Source organism: Pseudorca crassidens, chromosome 1, assembly GCF_039906515.1.
Source record: "Pseudorca crassidens isolate mPseCra1 chromosome 1, mPseCra1.hap1, whole genome shotgun sequence".
NCBI classification, from domain to species: Eukaryota; Metazoa; Chordata; class Mammalia; order Artiodactyla; family Delphinidae; genus Pseudorca; species Pseudorca crassidens.
Window position 1 is genome coordinate 112,893,249 of NC_090296.1, and position 17,822 is coordinate 112,911,070.

General features: G+C 46.6%; 1 protein-coding gene across 5 annotated transcripts in view; it reads left to right on the forward strand.

The window, feature by feature from the left end:
• Positions 1 to 16,113, forward strand: part of ZNF609 (zinc finger protein 609) — a 232,309-nt gene extending 216,196 nt beyond the window's left edge. For 3 of the 5 annotated variants that reach the window (XM_067750160.1, XM_067750152.1, XM_067750191.1), the window contains 7 exons: positions 3,937 to 4,024; positions 4,747 to 7,087; positions 8,309 to 8,717; positions 10,218 to 10,393; positions 10,646 to 10,862; positions 11,337 to 11,415; positions 11,725 to 16,113. In XM_067750160.1, coding sequence (XP_067606261.1) covers positions 3,937 to 4,024; positions 4,747 to 7,087; positions 8,309 to 8,717; positions 10,218 to 10,393; positions 10,646 to 10,862; positions 11,337 to 11,410 — 3,305 coding nt within the window. In that variant the 3' untranslated portion in view covers positions 11,411 to 11,415; positions 11,725 to 16,113. The remainder of the gene's footprint in view (positions 1 to 3,936; positions 4,025 to 4,746; positions 7,088 to 8,308; positions 8,718 to 10,217; positions 10,394 to 10,645; positions 10,863 to 11,336; positions 11,416 to 11,724) is intronic. The other 2 variants (XM_067750171.1, XM_067750181.1) reach the window with 2 other exon arrangements.
• The last annotated feature ends 1,709 nt before the right edge of the window (positions 16,114 to 17,822 follow it).

A 17,822-nucleotide genomic window follows, 5' to 3' on the forward strand; every position in this document is an offset into this window, starting at 1 on the left:
AGCTTGTTTGTTTCTTTGTTTACCTGAGGTTGGGAGGAAGGAGAGCCAAGAATAAGGAGTTTGCACCACAGATTTCTAGAAATATTCAGAAATTGGAAATATCAGTACCTTTGAACACAGGGAATATGGGGTGAAGCTGAAAACAGAAGACTGGCTGAAGGTCTAGAGAAGAAGCAAAGGCTGTGCATTATTATCCCCATCCTACACAGCCCCTCTGCCATTACAGAAAACTGATGTTCACTCTTCGGAGAGTTTCAACCAGAGCAGGGACACTGGGCATAAAGGAAGGCAGGGTGCTGTACCAAGGACCAAGTGAAAATCCATATAACATAGAGAAACTGGCAGGCAGGTAAGAAATTAAAGAGTTCTTCTCTGGGGGAATCTGACAAGTCCTGGAAAGGAGGAAAAATCTCTACCAGTATTCATGGCTTAATGGAAAGGCCCACACATAGTGCTTCCAGTCCAATTTTTATTACCTTTCATTTAAATATGAACAAGATCCGAAGATCACCAAACTTTTTGAGGAAAACCTGAAAAACAAGAGAATGTAGGACAAAACAAACAAAAAAAGGAGTTAGAGGGAAAAAACTACTGAGAGAGCAAAAGACTATTCAGAGAAAAAAATATATAATGAAATATCTTCAGAGATAAAATACTGTATCCCATGAAACAAGGATACTTTTTTTTTATTAAAAATGGTAAAAATGACAATTTCAGTATGTAGTCTAGAAGATGAAGGAAATCCCTTATAATATACAACCAGAAGACAAAGAAATGGGAAATAGGCTAGAAAGATAAGAGGATTAGTCTAGAAGGTCCAAATAGGAGTTCCATTAAGCAAGAACAAGTGGCAAGTGTAATTGATAAGAAGATAGAAAATTAATAAGGATATAGAAGATTTGAAAAACATTATCAATCAACTTGATCTATCATTTATAGGCTACCCAACAACTGCAGAGTATACATTTTGAAATATTCTTTTCAGGTGCACATGGGATGTTCTTCAAGATAGACCATATTTTATACCATAAATTAATTCTCAATAAATTTAAAAGAATTGAAATCATATATAGTATGTTTTCTAATCACAATAGAATTATATTAGAAATCAGGAACAAAAAGATAGTTGGAAAATTCCCAGGTATTTGAAAATTTGACAACACTCTTCTAAATAAATCCAGAATCAAAAAAAAAAAAAAAAAGCCAGGAAAACTAAATGTTTTGACCTGAATGATAATGAAAACATATCAAAACTTGTGGACTGCAACTAAAGTGGGCTATGAGGGAAATTTATACCTTAAATGCTTATATTAGAAAAAAAGATCTAAAACAGGGGTTGGTGAACCTTTTCTGTAAAGGGCCAAATAGTAAACATTTTAGGCTTTGAGGGCCATATAGCCTCTATTACACATACTCAACTCTGTCTGCCTTGAGGCGTGTAATTGGGCATAGGCAATGGGCAAATGAATAAATGTGGCTATATTCCAATAAAACTTTATTTCTGAGCAGTATTTGAATTTCATATAATTTCACATGACAAAATATTATTCTCCTTTTCATTTTTTTCTACCACTAAAAATGTAAAAAACATTCTTAGCTTGTTAAAGATACCTATAAAATATTTCATGGTAGAATGTTTATGACCTTGTGATTAGACATAAAAAGCACAAACAATAAAGGAAAAGCTGGGCTTCCCTGGTGGCGCAGTGGTTGAGAGTCCGCCTGCCGATGCAGGGGACACGGGTTCGTGCCCCGGTCCGGGAAGATCCCACATGCCACGGAGCGGCTAGGCCCATGAGCCATGGCCACTGAGCCTGTGCGTCCAGAGCCTGTGCTCCGCAACGGGAGAGGCCACAACAGTGAGAGGCCCGCGTACCGCAAAAAAAAATAAATAAAGGAAAAGCTTAATATATTTGACTTCATTCAATGTAAAACTAGCCAAAAATAATTTAGAATTAAGGCAAAAAAAAAAAACAAAATTAAAAAGTCCATGTCAGGGAATTCCCTGGAGTTCCAGTGGTTAGGACTCTGTGCTCTCACTGCCTAGGGCCAGATTCAATCCCTAGTCGGGGAATTAAGATCCCACAAGCTGTGCGGCGCCTCCAAAAAAAAAAAAAGTCCATGTCAGACATTTTATACCATATTAAATTCCAGGTGCATCAAAGATTAAAATATTAAAAAATCAAACCATAAAAATACTAGAAGAAACCATAAGAAAAAAAACTATTAATAAAGTGATGGAATGGGGAAAGCCTTTTGAAATATGATAAAAATTCTGAAGCCATAAAAGATTGATAAATGTAACAACCTAAAAGTAAGTAATTTCTGCATAGCATTAACCACCGTTGGCAAATGACAAACTGAGGGAAATATCTGATTTGTAGTACAGTCAAAAGGCTTACTGTGGTATATAAACAGTCACAAATAAGAAAAAGACTATAATTCAGTAGAAAAATGAGAAAAGGATATGAACAGACAGTTCATTAGAAGGTAAATACAAATGTCTCATAATGGTATCTTGTAATGAAATGCTATACGAACTCATAATAAGAAACCTGACATTAAAACTACATAAAACACCATTTTTCTTCAGTCAGATTGGCAAAACCAGAAAGTTTGAGAATACTATGTTGCCACAGGGAAGGGACAACAGGTGTTCTCATGAACTACTGGTGGGTTTATAAATTAGTACATCCTCTCTGAGGGCAAATTGGCAGTATTTATGAAAAATCCAAATACAAATGCTCTGTGATTAGCAGTTTTACTTATAGGAATTTATCTTACAGATATATTCTGTGATATGTAAGATAAGACATTTGTACTAGGTTATTTATTCAGCGTTATTTGTAACAGCAGAAGAATGAAGCAACCTAAATGTTCATCAACAGGGGACTGGATAAATAAATGTTGGTACGGTTTGAAATCATTCATATGCAGCCATTGAAAAGAATGAAGTAGTTCTATGTTTACTCATGTGGAATGATCCAAAATATATGGTTATGTGGAAAATGTGCAGAACATTGGTGTACATTGCTACCATTTGAGGAAGAATGTATAAACATATTTGCTTATAAATATATAAAATACCTCTGGAGGAGTACATGGATATCCATGGGTGTTTCTGAGTATGGGACCTGCAAAGCTGAAGAACAGTGACAGGAGGGACACTTCATTTTATTTTGGGGTTTGTCTGCATTTTTTTTTTTTTTTTTTGCTACCTTTTAAATTTTGGAGTGTGACTATGGTATCTGTTCAAAACCATTTTTAAATAAAATGAACATGTCAGGAATGTTCACTGTGATGTCATTTAAGAGTGAAAATGTGCAAGAAACATCTAAATTTCCATCAACAGTATGTATAAATTGTGGTCAAATCATGCAATGACATACTTGAGCACCATTAAAATAAATGGGTTAAGCTCTTCATGTCAACATTGATAAATCTCAAATTTGTAATGTTAAGTGAGAAAGGTAAGTTATATACCCAGCATGATCCTATCAATGGCAAGTTTGAAAATATAGTAAACAATGGTTTTCAACTATGATGTTTTATTCTTTAAAAAATAAATCTGTTGCAAGTATAGCACAAAATTTTATAAATCCATTGAGCTGGGTGGTGGGTACATGAGTTTTTGTTTAGTTATCCTTTGTATTTTTTTAGTGTATTTGAAATACTGTGTAATTTTTTAAAAGTTAGGAAAATGTGCCTTAACTGGACCATGGAATCTTTGCAACCATTGCCCATCCTAAGGGGCCCTGTTAGTGTTGTAGGCAGTTCCCGTGGAACTATTCCAGCCTAATGCTGTTAGGCCCACTGGGACCTAGAGCACCCCCTAAACCCTCCTACTGGAGCCAGAATGCTACTCAGATGGAAAATACTCTTCTCAGTGGCCAACAGCATTTCTCTTGTCTATATCTGAGTCTTCTTGTCTTTCAGGGATGTTGGTGGTGAATGTAACATGGAGGAACAAGACTTACGTAGGTACACTTCTTGACTGCACACGACATGACTGGGCACCCCCCAGGTAAGCACTCTACAGCTTTTTAGCTTATGTTAATCTGAACCACCCTCATCAGTGATCCCTTATACCTTTATCCTGTTAGAACTGGACAGCTTTTAAAAGACACCCAGCTTTTAAAGGACAGTTATGTTATAGAAACAAGGGAAGGCATTATATTCATCTGGCATTCAAGAAGAATAAATCAATGGGTAGGAATGGTGAGAAGATCCTATTTAAGCCTTTATCTGGAATGACTGAATTCTGGCTTCTACCTACAGTCACCTTGAGACCAAGGCCAGAATCTGACTACAGGTGAATAAGCATTCATTGATGATGTTTTTTGATAGTAGCTATCTCTCAGAAGTTTAAACTCGAAAACATTTTCAGTTTCATAAACTCCACTAGACAGTCTGGGTTTCACAAGGACCTTTTCAAAGTTGCAGTTGGCCGTAAGACTGATATTTCAGGGAATAGCACTTTACGGCTGGTTCCTAATATTAATTTCCAGTTTGTCAGGGTTAGGGGAACCCAAATCTTGGGGAATAATTTATAGTTAGTATGCAGATAACATTCTAGGAGCTCACCAGTTAATGCAGTTACCATGCTTTCAGAAGTTCCTTTAACAAATCATATTCACTGAAAATGATAGTTACCATATGGACAGTTCTTCTGGAGGCTGCAGCTAAACTGGTTTGAAGATAGCTTTTTTTCTTAATAATATCCTGTTGTGTTTGTCATTTGCCAAGGTTCTGTGACTCTCCCACCAGTGACTTGGAAATGCGCAATGGTCGGGGTAGAGGCAAACGCATGCGTCCCAACAGTAACACACCTGTCAATGAGACAGCCACAGCCTCGGACAGCAAAGGGACCAGCAGTAGCAGCAAAACCCGAGCAGGAGCCAATAGCAAAGGCCGTCGGGGCAGCCAGAATTCTTCGGAACATCGCCCAGCTGCCAGCAGCACCTCTGAGGATGTCAAGGCCAGCCCTTCCTCAGCTACTAAGCGGAAAAACAAACCCCTTTCAGACATGGAGCTGAATTCTAGCTCAGAGGACTCCAAAGGGAGCAAGCGTGTCCGTACTAATTCCATGGGCTCAGCCACTGGCCCCCTCCCTGGGACGAAAGTGGAACCCACTGTTCTAGACAGAAATTGTCCTTCCCCAGTCCTGATTGACTGTCCCCACCCAAACTGCAACAAAAAGTACAAGCACATCAATGGACTTAAGTACCACCAAGCTCATGCCCATACAGATGACGACAGCAAGCCAGAAGCAGATGGAGACAGTGAGTACGGAGAGGAGCCCACCCTACATGCAGACCTCGGGAGCTGCAATGGTGCATCTGTCTCACAAAAAGGTTCCTTGTCCCCTGCCCGCTCCGCTACCCCCAAAGTTCGGCTCATAGAGCCCCATAGCCCTTCTCCTTCAAGCAAATTCAGCACAAAAGGCCTCTGTAAGAAAAAGCTGAGTGGGGAAGGGGACCCAGATCTCGGGGCCTTATCCAATGATGGCTCTGATGATGGACCCTCAGTAATGGATGAAACAAGCAATGACGCCTTTGAGTCTTTGGAAAGGAAGTGTATGGAAAAAGAAAAATGTAAAAAGCCCTCTAGTTTGAAACCTGAAAAGATTCCTTCCAAAAGTTTAAAGTCAGCCCGGCCCATTGCCCCTGCCATCCCCCCACAGCAGATTTACACCTTCCAGACAGCCACCTTCACAGCAGCAAGCCCAGGCTCCTCCTCAGGCTTGACCACCACAGTGGTCCAGGCCATGCCCAACAGCCCCCAGCTGAAGCCCATTCAGCCCAAGCCCACTGTGATGGGAGAACCTTTCACAGTCAACCCTGCCTTGACTCCAGCCAAGGACAAGAAAAAGAAAGACAAAAAAAAGAAGGAATCTTCAAAGGAACTTGAAAGTCCTCTGACCCCTGGGAAGGTGTGTCGAGCAGAAGAAGGCAAAAGCCCATTCAGGGAATCATCAGGAGATGGGATGAAGATGGAGGTGCTCCTAAATGGCTCCTCAGACCCCCACCAGAGCCGACTGGCTAGCATCAAGGCGGAAGCTGACAAGATCTACAGCTTCACGGACAATGCTCCCAGCCCTTCAATTGGAGGCTGTAGCCGCCTAGATAGCACTACCCCTACCCAGCCCATGACCCCCTTACATGTAGTGACCCAGAATGGGGCTGAAGCCAGCTCAGTCAAAACCAACAGCCCTGCATACTCCGACATCTCTGATGCGGGGGAGGATGGGGAGGGCAAAGTGGAAAGCGTCAAATCAAAGGACCCTGAACAGTTGGCTAAGGACGGGGCCAAGAAAACCCTTTTCCCCCCTCAGCCACAGAGCAAAGACTCACCATATTACCAAGGCTTTGAGAGTTACTACTCTCCAAGTTACACACAATCCAGCCCAGGGGCTCTGAACCCCAGCAGCCAGGCAGGAGTGGAGAGCCAGGCCCTGAAGACAAAAAAGGATGAGGAGCCTGAGAGCATAGAGGGAAAAGTGAAGAACGATGCCTGTGAGGAAAAGAAACCAGATCTGAGCAGTTCCAGTCAGCAGCCCTCCGTCATCCAGCAACGTCCCAACATGTACATGCAGTCCCTGTACTACAACCAGTATGCCTATGTGCCCCCCTACGGCTACAGCGACCAGAGCTACCACACCCACCTCCTGAGCACTAACACAGCCTACCGGCAGCAGTATGAAGAACAGCAGAAACGGCAGAGCTTGGAGCAGCAGCAGCGGGGACTGGATAAGAAGGCAGAGATGGGCCTGAAGGAGCGGGAGGCAGCACTCAAGGAAGAATGGAAGCAAAAGCCGTCAGTTCCACCAAGTCTCACCAAGGCCCCCAGCCTGACAGACCTGGTGAAGTCAGGACCCGGGAAGGCCAAGGAGCAAGGGGCTGACCCTGCCAAATCAGTCATTATTCCCAAGTTGGATGACTCTTCCAAGCTCCCCAGCCAGGCCCCGGAAGGACTTAAAGTAAAGCTGAGTGAGGCCAGCCACCTAGGCAAGGAGGCCTCTGAGGCGAAGACAGGTGCCGAGTGTGGCCGACAGGCAGAGGTGGATCCAATACTCTGGTACCGACAGGTAACTGTTCTGGAAGGAAATAGAAATACCGTTTGATAGTTTTTCTGTCTTACAAATCAGGGCTGTCCTTTTGTAGGGAATCAACAGAATACAGATTTGCAGAATAAATCTATAATTTTACAGATTCTTTACTTTGGTAAATCATTTTAACTTTTTTTGTTTGTTTCTTATTTATCTTTGGCTGTGTTGGGTCTTCGTTGCTGTACGCAGGCTTTCTCTAGTTGCATCGAGTGGGGTCTACTCTTCGTTGCAGTGCGCGGGCTTCTCATTGCGGTCGCTTCTCTTGTTGCGGAGCACGGGCTCTAGGTGCGCGGGCTTCAGTAGTTGTGGCGCGTGGGCTGTAGAGCGCAGGCTCAGTAGTTGTGGCGCACGGGCTTAGTTGCTTCATGGCATGTGGGATCTTCCCGGACCAGGGCTCGAACCTGTGTCCTCTGTGTTGGCAGGCGGAGTCTTAACCACTGTGCCACCAGGGAAGCCCTAACATTTTTTTTAAAAAAAGCACTTTTTACACCAGTAAAAGGTGTTTTTCGCATTTGACAAGAGAGGCCCAGGCAAGTTAGCTTGATTTGTCTGGAATTACTTGAGGCTTAACTGGCAGAGCCAGAACTGGAACCCAGGTATCTAGTGACTCCTAGTTCAGGTTTCTTCCACTGTGTGGTTCCTATGGAATGAGTTAATGGTGGTCTCTCCATTTTTTAAAGTAGGCCAGAAGTACACAACTCACAGTGATTTACTCTCAAAAAGGTTTTCTAGGCAGAGTTAGAACTAAGAACTTGGTCTTACATTTTGCTCTGTTCCTCAGACTTAGAAAGTCTCCCCTTCCCTCTTTGTGCCACAGTTAGACCACCCTCCTCTGAGCGGGGCAGCACCTGTAGCTCTCTGCCCCTGAGTTTGCTCTGAAGAAGGGAAACCACCTAAATATCCTTGGAAAGGGAACGGCTTCTTCTAGTCAAGGAGTCCTTTCCCCAGAATGCTTGTTCTCGCCTAGAGAAGACCCACTGGTGGATTTTCCCTTTCTTTCACCACATCTTATTTCCTTTTATGGGGGGAGGAGACAGGCATTTAAGCAGGAGGGAGCAGAGGTGATTTTAAACAAAGGTCAGTAGAGGCCAAGATCCTGCTGTGCCCCAGATGTCTAGTATTATCTGCTCTGGTGTTTCTACGGGGACATTGGGCTTGAAATCTGTAAAACGCTCAGAGCCCATTCTGTGATTGTTGTAGGAAGCAGAGCCCCGGATGTGGACATATGTTTATCCTGCTAAGTACTCAGACATCAAGTCAGAGGATGAGCGGTGGAAGGAGGAGCGGGACCGCAAACTGAAGGAGGAAAGGAGTCGGAGTAAGGACTCTGTGCCCAAGGAGGACGGGAAGGAAAGCACAAGTAGTGACTGCAAGCTGCCCACGTCTGAGGAATCCCGCCTCGGGAGCAAGGAGCCCCGACCAGGTGTCCACGTGCCTGTGTCCTCTCCCCTCACCCAGCACCAGTCCTACATCCCCTACATGCACGGCTACTCCTACAGCCAGTCCTATGACCCCAACCACCCCAGCTACCGGGGTATGCCTGCCGTGATGATGCAGAACTACCCAGGTACGGCACCGAATTCCAGCTGCTGTTCCATTCAGTGGGAAGGTAAATGAGGCACAGATTTCGAATCCAGAGTTTTCTTGCTCAGCTCTAAGTCTTACTGAGGCTCAGGTAGATGACAGCTCTGATTTGAATGTGGCCTTCTGTGAAGTGGGCACTAATCCTGAGCTCCTTGAATGACCCCTACTTACAGTCTGTGGGACCACTTCTCCCTCCCTTGCACCAGCTAGAGGGTTGACTCTACAGTCAATTTTTATGGATAACTAAAGGCAAAACCCCCTCTCTACCAGAGCCGTCTTCCCTCAGCTGGGATTTTCTAAACATATACTCTAGGGACTCCCCTGGTGGTCCCAGCCGGTACAGGTTCAATCCTTGGTCAGGGAACTAAGATCCCACATGCCTCCGGGCATGGCCAGAAAAACAAACAAACAAAAACACAGACTCTACATTTTGCAATGTGCTAGGCACTGTGGGGAATACAAAAGAAATAGCGGAAGACTAGCTCAATCCCCTCAAGGAGCTTACAACTTAATTGGAGCAGGAGAGAACCGGTGGAACAAATAAAATTCAACCCAGGAGAGTGCATGTATTCATTTGCAAAATTGTGTTTAGCTGTAAGGTCAGGAGGCAGTTGGTGAGGGGAAGAGCAGTTTGAAGTCATACTGGGGGTAAGTCCAGCTAGAAAGATTCAGTCTGGGAAAGATAAACTCTTTATACTGCCATCCATGAGTTCTTGGGGAGGGAGGCACAAGGTAGGAGTTAAAGTGTTTTTTAACTTGTTAGAAGAAAAGGCTCACTTTACTCACTGATCTCTGTTGCCTGAAGAGCCACGTGGGATGCTTCTGGGGTGGAAGACTCTTTCTTTCACTTCTTGGAGCTCCCACATCCCTATAGGAGAGCAGCTGAAATAGGCTTGATATTGACATTATAAGGCAAATACTAAGTAGGACACTTAAGCTTTTCAAACTGAGATAGGAAATTGTCTCATCCTGTAGTATTCCCTTCTCCTGTTACCCCAGTCCTTCTATATAAAAACAGTTGTTCTATTTGATGAGTACCTGCTCTGTGCCAGGCACTGGACTAGGTGATTTATGTACATTATCTTATTTAATCTTCTCTGTCATCCTATGAAATAAGTATTGGTATCTTCATTTTGATGGTCAAGAAACTGAAGCTCAGAAGGTTAATTTGAGCTAATTAATTTGTTAATTTTGTTCAGGGTTACCTAACTGGTAAGTAGAGGAAGGATTTGAGCCCAAGGACATCTCCATATCCAATATCTTTCAAATCCTATGACTGTATCACCTCTCCAAGATGAATCTGAGATTGGGGCTCTAAGGAAGTTGGTTCCCCAGAAACTGAGGGCCATGTTCCTAATATCCCTTAGCTGTTTGCCTCTAGAGCTCAGTAAAGGAAGTACACACTGAGTCTCAGCCCGAAGACACTGCAGTAGAAAATATCTCAGCCTGAGCCTCACCAGGCTCACTGAAGCAGAGTTTCTTCTCCCTCTCCCATTTCTTTGACTGCTTTATTTCTCTTCCCCAGGTTCCTACCTGCCTTCCAGCTACTCTTTCTCCCCGTATGGCAGCAAGGTCTCAGGGGGTGAAGATGCTGACAAGGCACGAGCCAGCCCCAGTGTCAGTTGTAAATCCAGCTCAGAGTCCAAAGCCCTGGACCTCTTGCAGCAGCATGCCAGTCATTACAAGAGCAAGTCTCCCACGGTGAGGGAAGTGCAGTGACACTGACTGTTGTCAGGGACAAATAAGGCCAGATCCAGGGTCTGGGAGAGGATGGACTAGTTCAAGTCCTACCTAACCACAGTGTGGTTTGGCTGACTTGACAATAGCTCTGCCAGGCACCTCCTTGATTCTTAGGTGACCTGCATCTTTAAGGAGCTGTAATGTGGGCTCTGGGCATCTTGCTTTCATGTATGTGTCTCACAGTAGAGCTTTTGTGTCTGCTTTCCTTTCCAGATAAGTGATAAAACTTCTCAGGAGAGAGATCGGGGAGGCTGTGGGGCGGTTGGGGGTGGTGGCAGCTGTAGCAGCGTCGGGGGAGCAGGCGGGGGTGAAAGGAGTGTTGACCGGCCCCGAACCTCCCCTTCTCAGCGCCTGATGTCCACACACCACCACCACCACCACTTGGGGTACTCACTGCTCCCAGCACAGTACAACTTACCCTATGCAGCAGGTAAGCCTCACTTCCCCACTTCCTATCCTTTCTAGTCCATCCCAGTAGCACTGCCCATAGCAGGGGGCCCCTGGCAAGAACCGCCTCCCCCCTTTTTTCCCTTGAGCGTCTCATCTGTCCATAGTCCTAGCCTCCTGCAGACAATCAGTAAAATCATGACATTTGTTTCATCCCTTGGAGCTTGGGGATTCTCAAACTCCTCCGGAAAATTGGCTTTGATATTCAGAAGAATAAGGAGCAGGTGTTCCCACAGCCAAAGAGTAACAAGCAACTGAAAAACAGAGCCTGACTATCTATCCCGAGCCGCTGTATCTATCCAAGTATCAGATTTTCTTCTGTCAGCACCCCAGAACTCAGTGGAGCTAGGAATTTAAGGAGAAGCTCTTCCCAATACCCACTCAGCTGGCAAAAAGGGAGAGTGCTTAAGGGGAGGGTCTGGGAGTCCCACACTAACACATCCTCCTTCTCACTCAGGGCTTTCTTCTACAGCCATTGTTGCCAGCCAGCAAGGCTCCACTCCTTCACTCTACCCACCCCCCCGGAGGTGAGAATGGTAAGTAACTTTTTAATTTGGGGCAACACCTAGAGAGCAGGGATAGGTGATACCTGGATCACAGAATCCCTGCAGAGCCACAGTGAAGGATAGCTCTGTGGGCTGTGGTCTGGAAATGGCGGAACCCTGGGCAAGCCTCTTGTATAAGTCTCCCATGAAGCCATCTGCCTCTGAGAGGAGCTGTGGAACACGTCTTCCCTAGCGACCAGGACTGGCCTCCTCTGCAGTTCATTTTCTTGGAGCACCACCCTGTGGTTCTTTTTACCAGCGGGCTGAATGCCTGGTTATCTGTCCATGTTTCCCTTGCAGAAAGAACACCAAGTGCCCGGATAAAGTCAGCTTCACGGGCCCAGACTGGCTCACCCAAGGAGGTGCTGGAGGTGCCATTTAGACATCAGTTAAATGGTATTGATCATCCTGTTTGCCGCTCCCACCATGACTGAAGGCAGACCCTTGGTTATCTCGCCTCCACCAGACCCCCGGACTCCCTGACCCTCCCTCTTCCTCAGGAGCTGGAGAGCCGGTACTTAGCAAAAATATTTATTCTCTTGGCCACAGTAGTGACTCTTGTGGCCTCTGTGGAGGTGAAGGCACGGGGAGCAACCAGGGGAACAGGGCCTCAGCCCAGAGAAGTCACTGGTCTGTTCCCCAAGCCCCTGGTCAGCTGCCGGAGCAGTACCAAGCCCCCCAGGGAGGGACCCCCGAGCACTGGGTAAGGTCTGAAGACAGCACAGCAGCCATACCCCTCTCACCATCATTACCACCATCACCAGACCCTGCATCTCCCCAGTGGTTTGGGCCCTGGGAACTGGCAGCACATGGAGGGATTAGAATCTCAGGAAAGAAATTGGGGGCTGTTTTCTCTGCAGTTGTGAAAACAAGGTCTTCAAACATGAAGACTTCTCCCGTCTCACATGCGCACATGTAAACGCTCAGAGCCCAGCCTGGAAAGGGAGACCAAGGCATTTGCCCCACCATGGCCTTGGGCTGCCTGTCAGGCAGAGGGCCAGGGGTCCCAACACCAGCACAGAGCTCCCCGGGGATTCCGGGCGAGAGCTTGAGCTGGAGCACGAATTGGAGTCTGTGAACCAGAAGCTGCAACCCCACTAAGCCCTGCTGCTGCTTAGCCCCCACTCCTTGCCCTTTTCTCACCTCCCTCCCGACCCCTTGGTGCCTTTCCCAGGGGGATCCCCACACTGATCTCTCCTCTTCTTTTCCACTGCTTGGCTCTTAAGGCTCAGGCAGGTAAAATAGTCTCCCCCAGCATGGGGAGCTTTGGAGTCTGCCAGGTCACCTGAGCGCAAGCCAGGAGGCAGGCCCTGGGAGCACCCAGCCCTTCTAGGAGATGTCCTGTCCAAGCAGCCATCTGAGTATCCTCCTCATCTAGGGCCACAAGTCTATACAGCCCAATTTCTCTGTACACAACTACAAAACTTTATGTAGCTCAACCTGTAACCCCATGTGTGCCAATATAAGCCGTGTTTTTTTGTAACACACTTTTTTGTTTTAGGGGCTACTGACCATGGGAGATTACCTATTCCTTAGACCCTGGGATAACACATGCGAGCCATTACTCCTTGGAGCCACAGAGTGTAGTCAGTGGAGCTGTGCTCTGAGGCAGAGACATTTCTCTGCTTTCCTTAGAAATGCAGTCCCAGTCCAGGCTCTATGCTGTGTCACTGGGAAAGTGACAGTGATTTGGTAGCTTTATTGGAGTCACTTCTTCCCCAAGGTGTGGGGAGCTTTAGCTCTTAGTTTTTGACGTATCATCCCTTTGTCTTCTTCCTCTCCTGTCTTTCGTTGACCTTGTGGATTGAGAGAGAGTTGAAGACTGACAGACACCAACCTAGGTTAGAGATGGGTGTTTGTGACCAGAGTGCCAAAAATGACCATTTAAGAGCAGGGACTTGGCTCTGACAGTTTGGGGCATGGAGATGAAAGACAGTAAGCACAATGCCCAGTGGAAGCTGCGTTCCAAGATCCCCAGAGCCCTGTTCTAGAGAGGCTTAGGGTCTTTTGCCCAAGAGGAGCCCCTCTGACCTATAGACCTTTCCTCTAGGTTTCCATGTCCTTGTTTTTGTTCAAGTTGGGTTCTGAGCCCTCCCCAAAACCCCACTGATGTAGACCTCTTAACAGGCCCCAGGCAGCCTCCCTTCCCCATTCAGTCCTTCTGCCTCCTGATGCCCCAGCAGGCAGTGCTCTGAGCAGTGACTTCCCTTTTACCCATGGAGGTCGTTGGTGTGGACACCTTAATCCCACCTGAATTTCAGCCTGATTTTGCCCTCCCAGACTCTGTCGGGTGGAGCCAAGGCCCATCTCTGTTCCTGTTTGTTTTTAAATATTGTTGTGTGTTTTGTATCTGGCGCTGGCTTTTACAGCGTGCTCTGTACATATTGTGAAGAAACGGTTTGGAGTCATTTTCTTTCCTGTTGGGCAGGCATGGCCCCTTTCCACTTTGTTCTGTAACAGAGAAGAAGAGCTTCTGTATTAGCAGGGCATCCTTGGGTTCTGCAGAAGGGAACAGTTTTTTCTTTTTTTTCCTTGAAAAACATTTGGCTCTTTGATCCTTATATCCAAGTCTCCCTTGAAAGGCAGGAGCTGAGCTGCCCAGAAGAGCAGGTAAAAGGAGCAGTGGCAGAATGGCACTGCCTTCGCCTGATCCCTGATCCTCCTGGTCCCCGATCCTTGCCAGGTCCAGTCTTCCCTCCCTGAAGTAACACAGAACAGCAGCACTGATGGATGAAATAGAGACCCTTAACGAGTACTGAGTGAAGGGTTTGCTGTCCGCCCCTAACCTCTCTCCGTGGGGAGAAAGAACACAGAGGGGGAAACTGTGGCACCCATGACCTGGTCATAGGGATGAGACACTCAAGGATTCCCACCCACCTTACCCCAGCAAAGGCTGGAAGTGTTGGCTGCTAAGGGCCGAGACCACCAGGCCAAGGCTCTCTCTGAGCTACCCCTGCCCAGTTCTTTTGACAGACGTTGCTCCTCCAGGCCCCACAGAGAAGCTGGAGGGAAGAAGCCTTGTCCCCAGGTAGGACAGCCATGGCCTGGAGAGCTGCTCTTTAGGATTCACATCTGCTTCTTCCTCATTTAAGCTGTGCCAGTTCCCCTCATCCCCTTTCCCTGCCTGTACATGTATGTATACATGTGTATTTCCTTCTCTTACCTCACCCTCTCCACACATCTCAAGGTCAAAGGACCACATGCAGAAGGGTTAAGACGGCACCCCATGAAGTGAAATGATGCTTCTTGAACCTCTTCTCTCCAGGCTCCAAGGTGGGGGTGGAAGGGCTTGGTCTCGGGAGTGGGAGGGTAAGACTACAGAAGGGCTAGAGTGTTACTGTATACGGGCTTTGAGGTCACCCACGCCACTTATTATCCCATGTACCCTACCACCATCTCAGTGTCTACTCTGATGCCCCCAAGATTCAACTGGGCAGCTAGCTGGCCCCATAATTCTGGGCCTTTGTTATCTGTTTTATTATTAGGGCATCCCAGGAAGCTTTCCGATGATCCTCTGCCATGGGCCCCTCCTGGGATCAAGCCCCTCCCAGGCCCCGTCCCCAGCCCCTCCTGCCCCAGCCCACCCGCTTGCCTTGGTGCTCAGCCCCCCCATTGGGAGCAGGTTGGGGCGAGCTGGAGGCCCGGGCTGGAGGGGCAGTGTTGCTGTTCATAGCTTTTGTTCCACTGGCATTGCTCTGTTGGATTTAATTTTAGTCTTCCTGATTCTTCCCTTCTGTAAAGTGTACATTACCAAGTTCCTTGTTTTTTTATATATATATATATATAAATATATATATATACATACAAACTGTACTCTTTTTGCCTTTGTACATTCAGGCAAGAAGAGAAAATAAATCTTTTTAAGAGACAATCACAAACCTGTGAGGGCTGCTGGTTATTTCTCCTGGAGTTTGCTGCTGAGCTGCCTCCTCTTTCCTCCTCACTTTTCTCCCTCAGCTTTCCTGATCTTCCTGGTCCTGCTCCATATGCATCCTCAGCTCCACCTTCCCTGGCTGATGGCAAGCTGTTGAATCAGTGTCCAGACTACCTGCCCTGCAGCTCTTTCCTGCCCAGCAGTATTTTCCAGCTTGGCCGCGGGCTTGCCCAGGAGCTTTATCCTGTGCCCTGGCCTCTCCTGTCTTCTCCCATAGATCCCATTCACCAAAGTGGCTTTGGACCCCTGGGTACTCTGGGACCTGTCTCCCAGAGGCCCTGGCTTTGGACACTCACCTGTGAAACTATGCAGCTGGGAGCTCTCTGCCTAAGAGTTTGCACTACTTCTTAAACCTGCCTGGGCATTAGATCAGATGGTTTTTAGGACTGAGTGGGAAACTAGCCTCTAACACTCCCCCAGATGCCAGCCTCCAGAGTTGCTCTGATCCACAGCCCAGAGAATCATTCCTGGCCGCTGAACTCCTGTGGCTACCCCATCAGAACAAGGGCTAAGGGCTTATGGGTCAAGAGCATTTGATCAAATTTCAAAGGGTGGTACATTCGGAAACACAGCCCAACCAAAACCATTGTTCCACCTCTTGAACTTTCTCCTTTTCCTCTGACTTCCTCCTCCCCCCTTTTTTTCCCCCTATCTCTCTACTTCCTTTTCTTAATTGGCTTTGGACTTGAAGTATATTTTTAAATTATTATTTGTTGTATTTATTGAATAAAGTTTTTAATGTCCCTGTTCTTAAATTTAGACTTAGTTTGCCTTTCACATACCTCCCCTATCCTACTCCACCCTCCCACTCCCAAAATATTTCCCCTTCTAAGTTGCTTTTTTAATTGCAGATTTTGGGTACCATACTTCTTTCCTGACAGTGGTCTTACCCTAGCAGAAGTTTTTTCTTTTTGAAAGAGAAATCTTAGCTGAGTGCCTGGGTTTCCAATTCAGCCTTTCTAACTCTGGCTGTGTTAAAGAGGAGCCACCAGCAGATGGCAGCAAAGTCTCAGGCACGTTTGCTGTCCACTCGCTAGCTTTGCAGATGAGAACTGTTTTTCTTGGTTCCTTATCCCTCCCTGCCTTATAGATTCCTTGGGTTTGAATTTAACATCAGAATCCTAAAGTGCCTACATTAACTTGGCCATTGTCAGCATTCATGTGGACCTCTGTTGTAAACATCTCACTGTAATGACCACTTTTCAGTCACGGACTTTATAATACCTCTAAGGATTATGTGCTCAGTGGAAGACATCTTCAAAGCCCTTCATATTTCAGTTGAATCATCTCTAGGCCCAAAGTTTTTGTTTTGTTTTTTTTGGCCGCAATGCACGGCATGTGGGATCAGATCTCCGACCAGACATCGAACCTGTGCTGCCTGCAGTGGAAGCATGGATTGATTCCTAACCACTGGACCGTCAGGGACGTCCCCAGGCCCAGACTTTCTACTAATACCGTGTGGGGTAGAGGTGCTGAACTCCTTTTCATGAGTATTAGGTAGAGTCCAAGATTAATGACCTGTCCAGGGTGAAAACACAGGTAAGCTCCACACAGAACAATGTGAAAATAGGCCAAAGACTCAGAGGATGTAAAGACAGCCACAGCTCAAAAGTAAGTAAACAGTTCTAAAGCTGTAGGAGGTGGAAAAACATGCCCAGCACTTCATTTGGGAAAACAGAAAAGCAAAAGGGAAAAACAATACTGGCGAGAAATTAAAAAACAAAACATAGGTGAAGAGGATTCTAGCCCCCTCCAATGCCACTGAGAGCTTATCCATCAGGCTGGTGGTACAGGGGAAGGGCAGCCATGCCTTACGGCACTGGGCTCCAAAAGGAGAAAACTACCTTCCTAGGGAAGGTGTGTTCCGCTTCCTTCAGACACCCCCAGGAATGGGAATGTCGGGCAGCTCCACGTGAAAGCCAAAACCCAGTTTCAGGACCCAGCCTTCTACACAAAAACTAAGAAGGGCTTGGATCCTGGTATGTATAACCCCTATTCTGGATGAAGCTCTGTGTACATACCTGTCTCTAGGGGGCTCCAGCATTCTGTCCCAGACTCCTAGCAACCCCGAGTTTTGCGTTGTAAGGTGGCCCCAGAGACCTCAGCCGTTCATCTGTCCTGATGCACTGCTGCTTTTTTCCTGAGAAGCATGTATCACACCCCTGCTGGGCTGGGCTCTAGACTCAAAAGACAGCAGTAGAGGAAGCTGGCCCTGGTACAGGAATAAAGGACAGACCAACCACAACTTTTAATCAGTTTATTGACACAGTAACACAACACACTTGCCTCCCTGACACCCCCACCCCCTCACCCAGTCTAGACCTCTCCCCCTTCCTCCCCCCTTAGAACAAGCTGTTCAGTAAAAACAGAAAAGGGCAGGCCACTTCTACACCCTCAGTGCCACTGCCAAGCCCTGGGGAGCAGGGTCTCAGGCACTACTCAGAACCTGTCAGGGAGGGGCGCC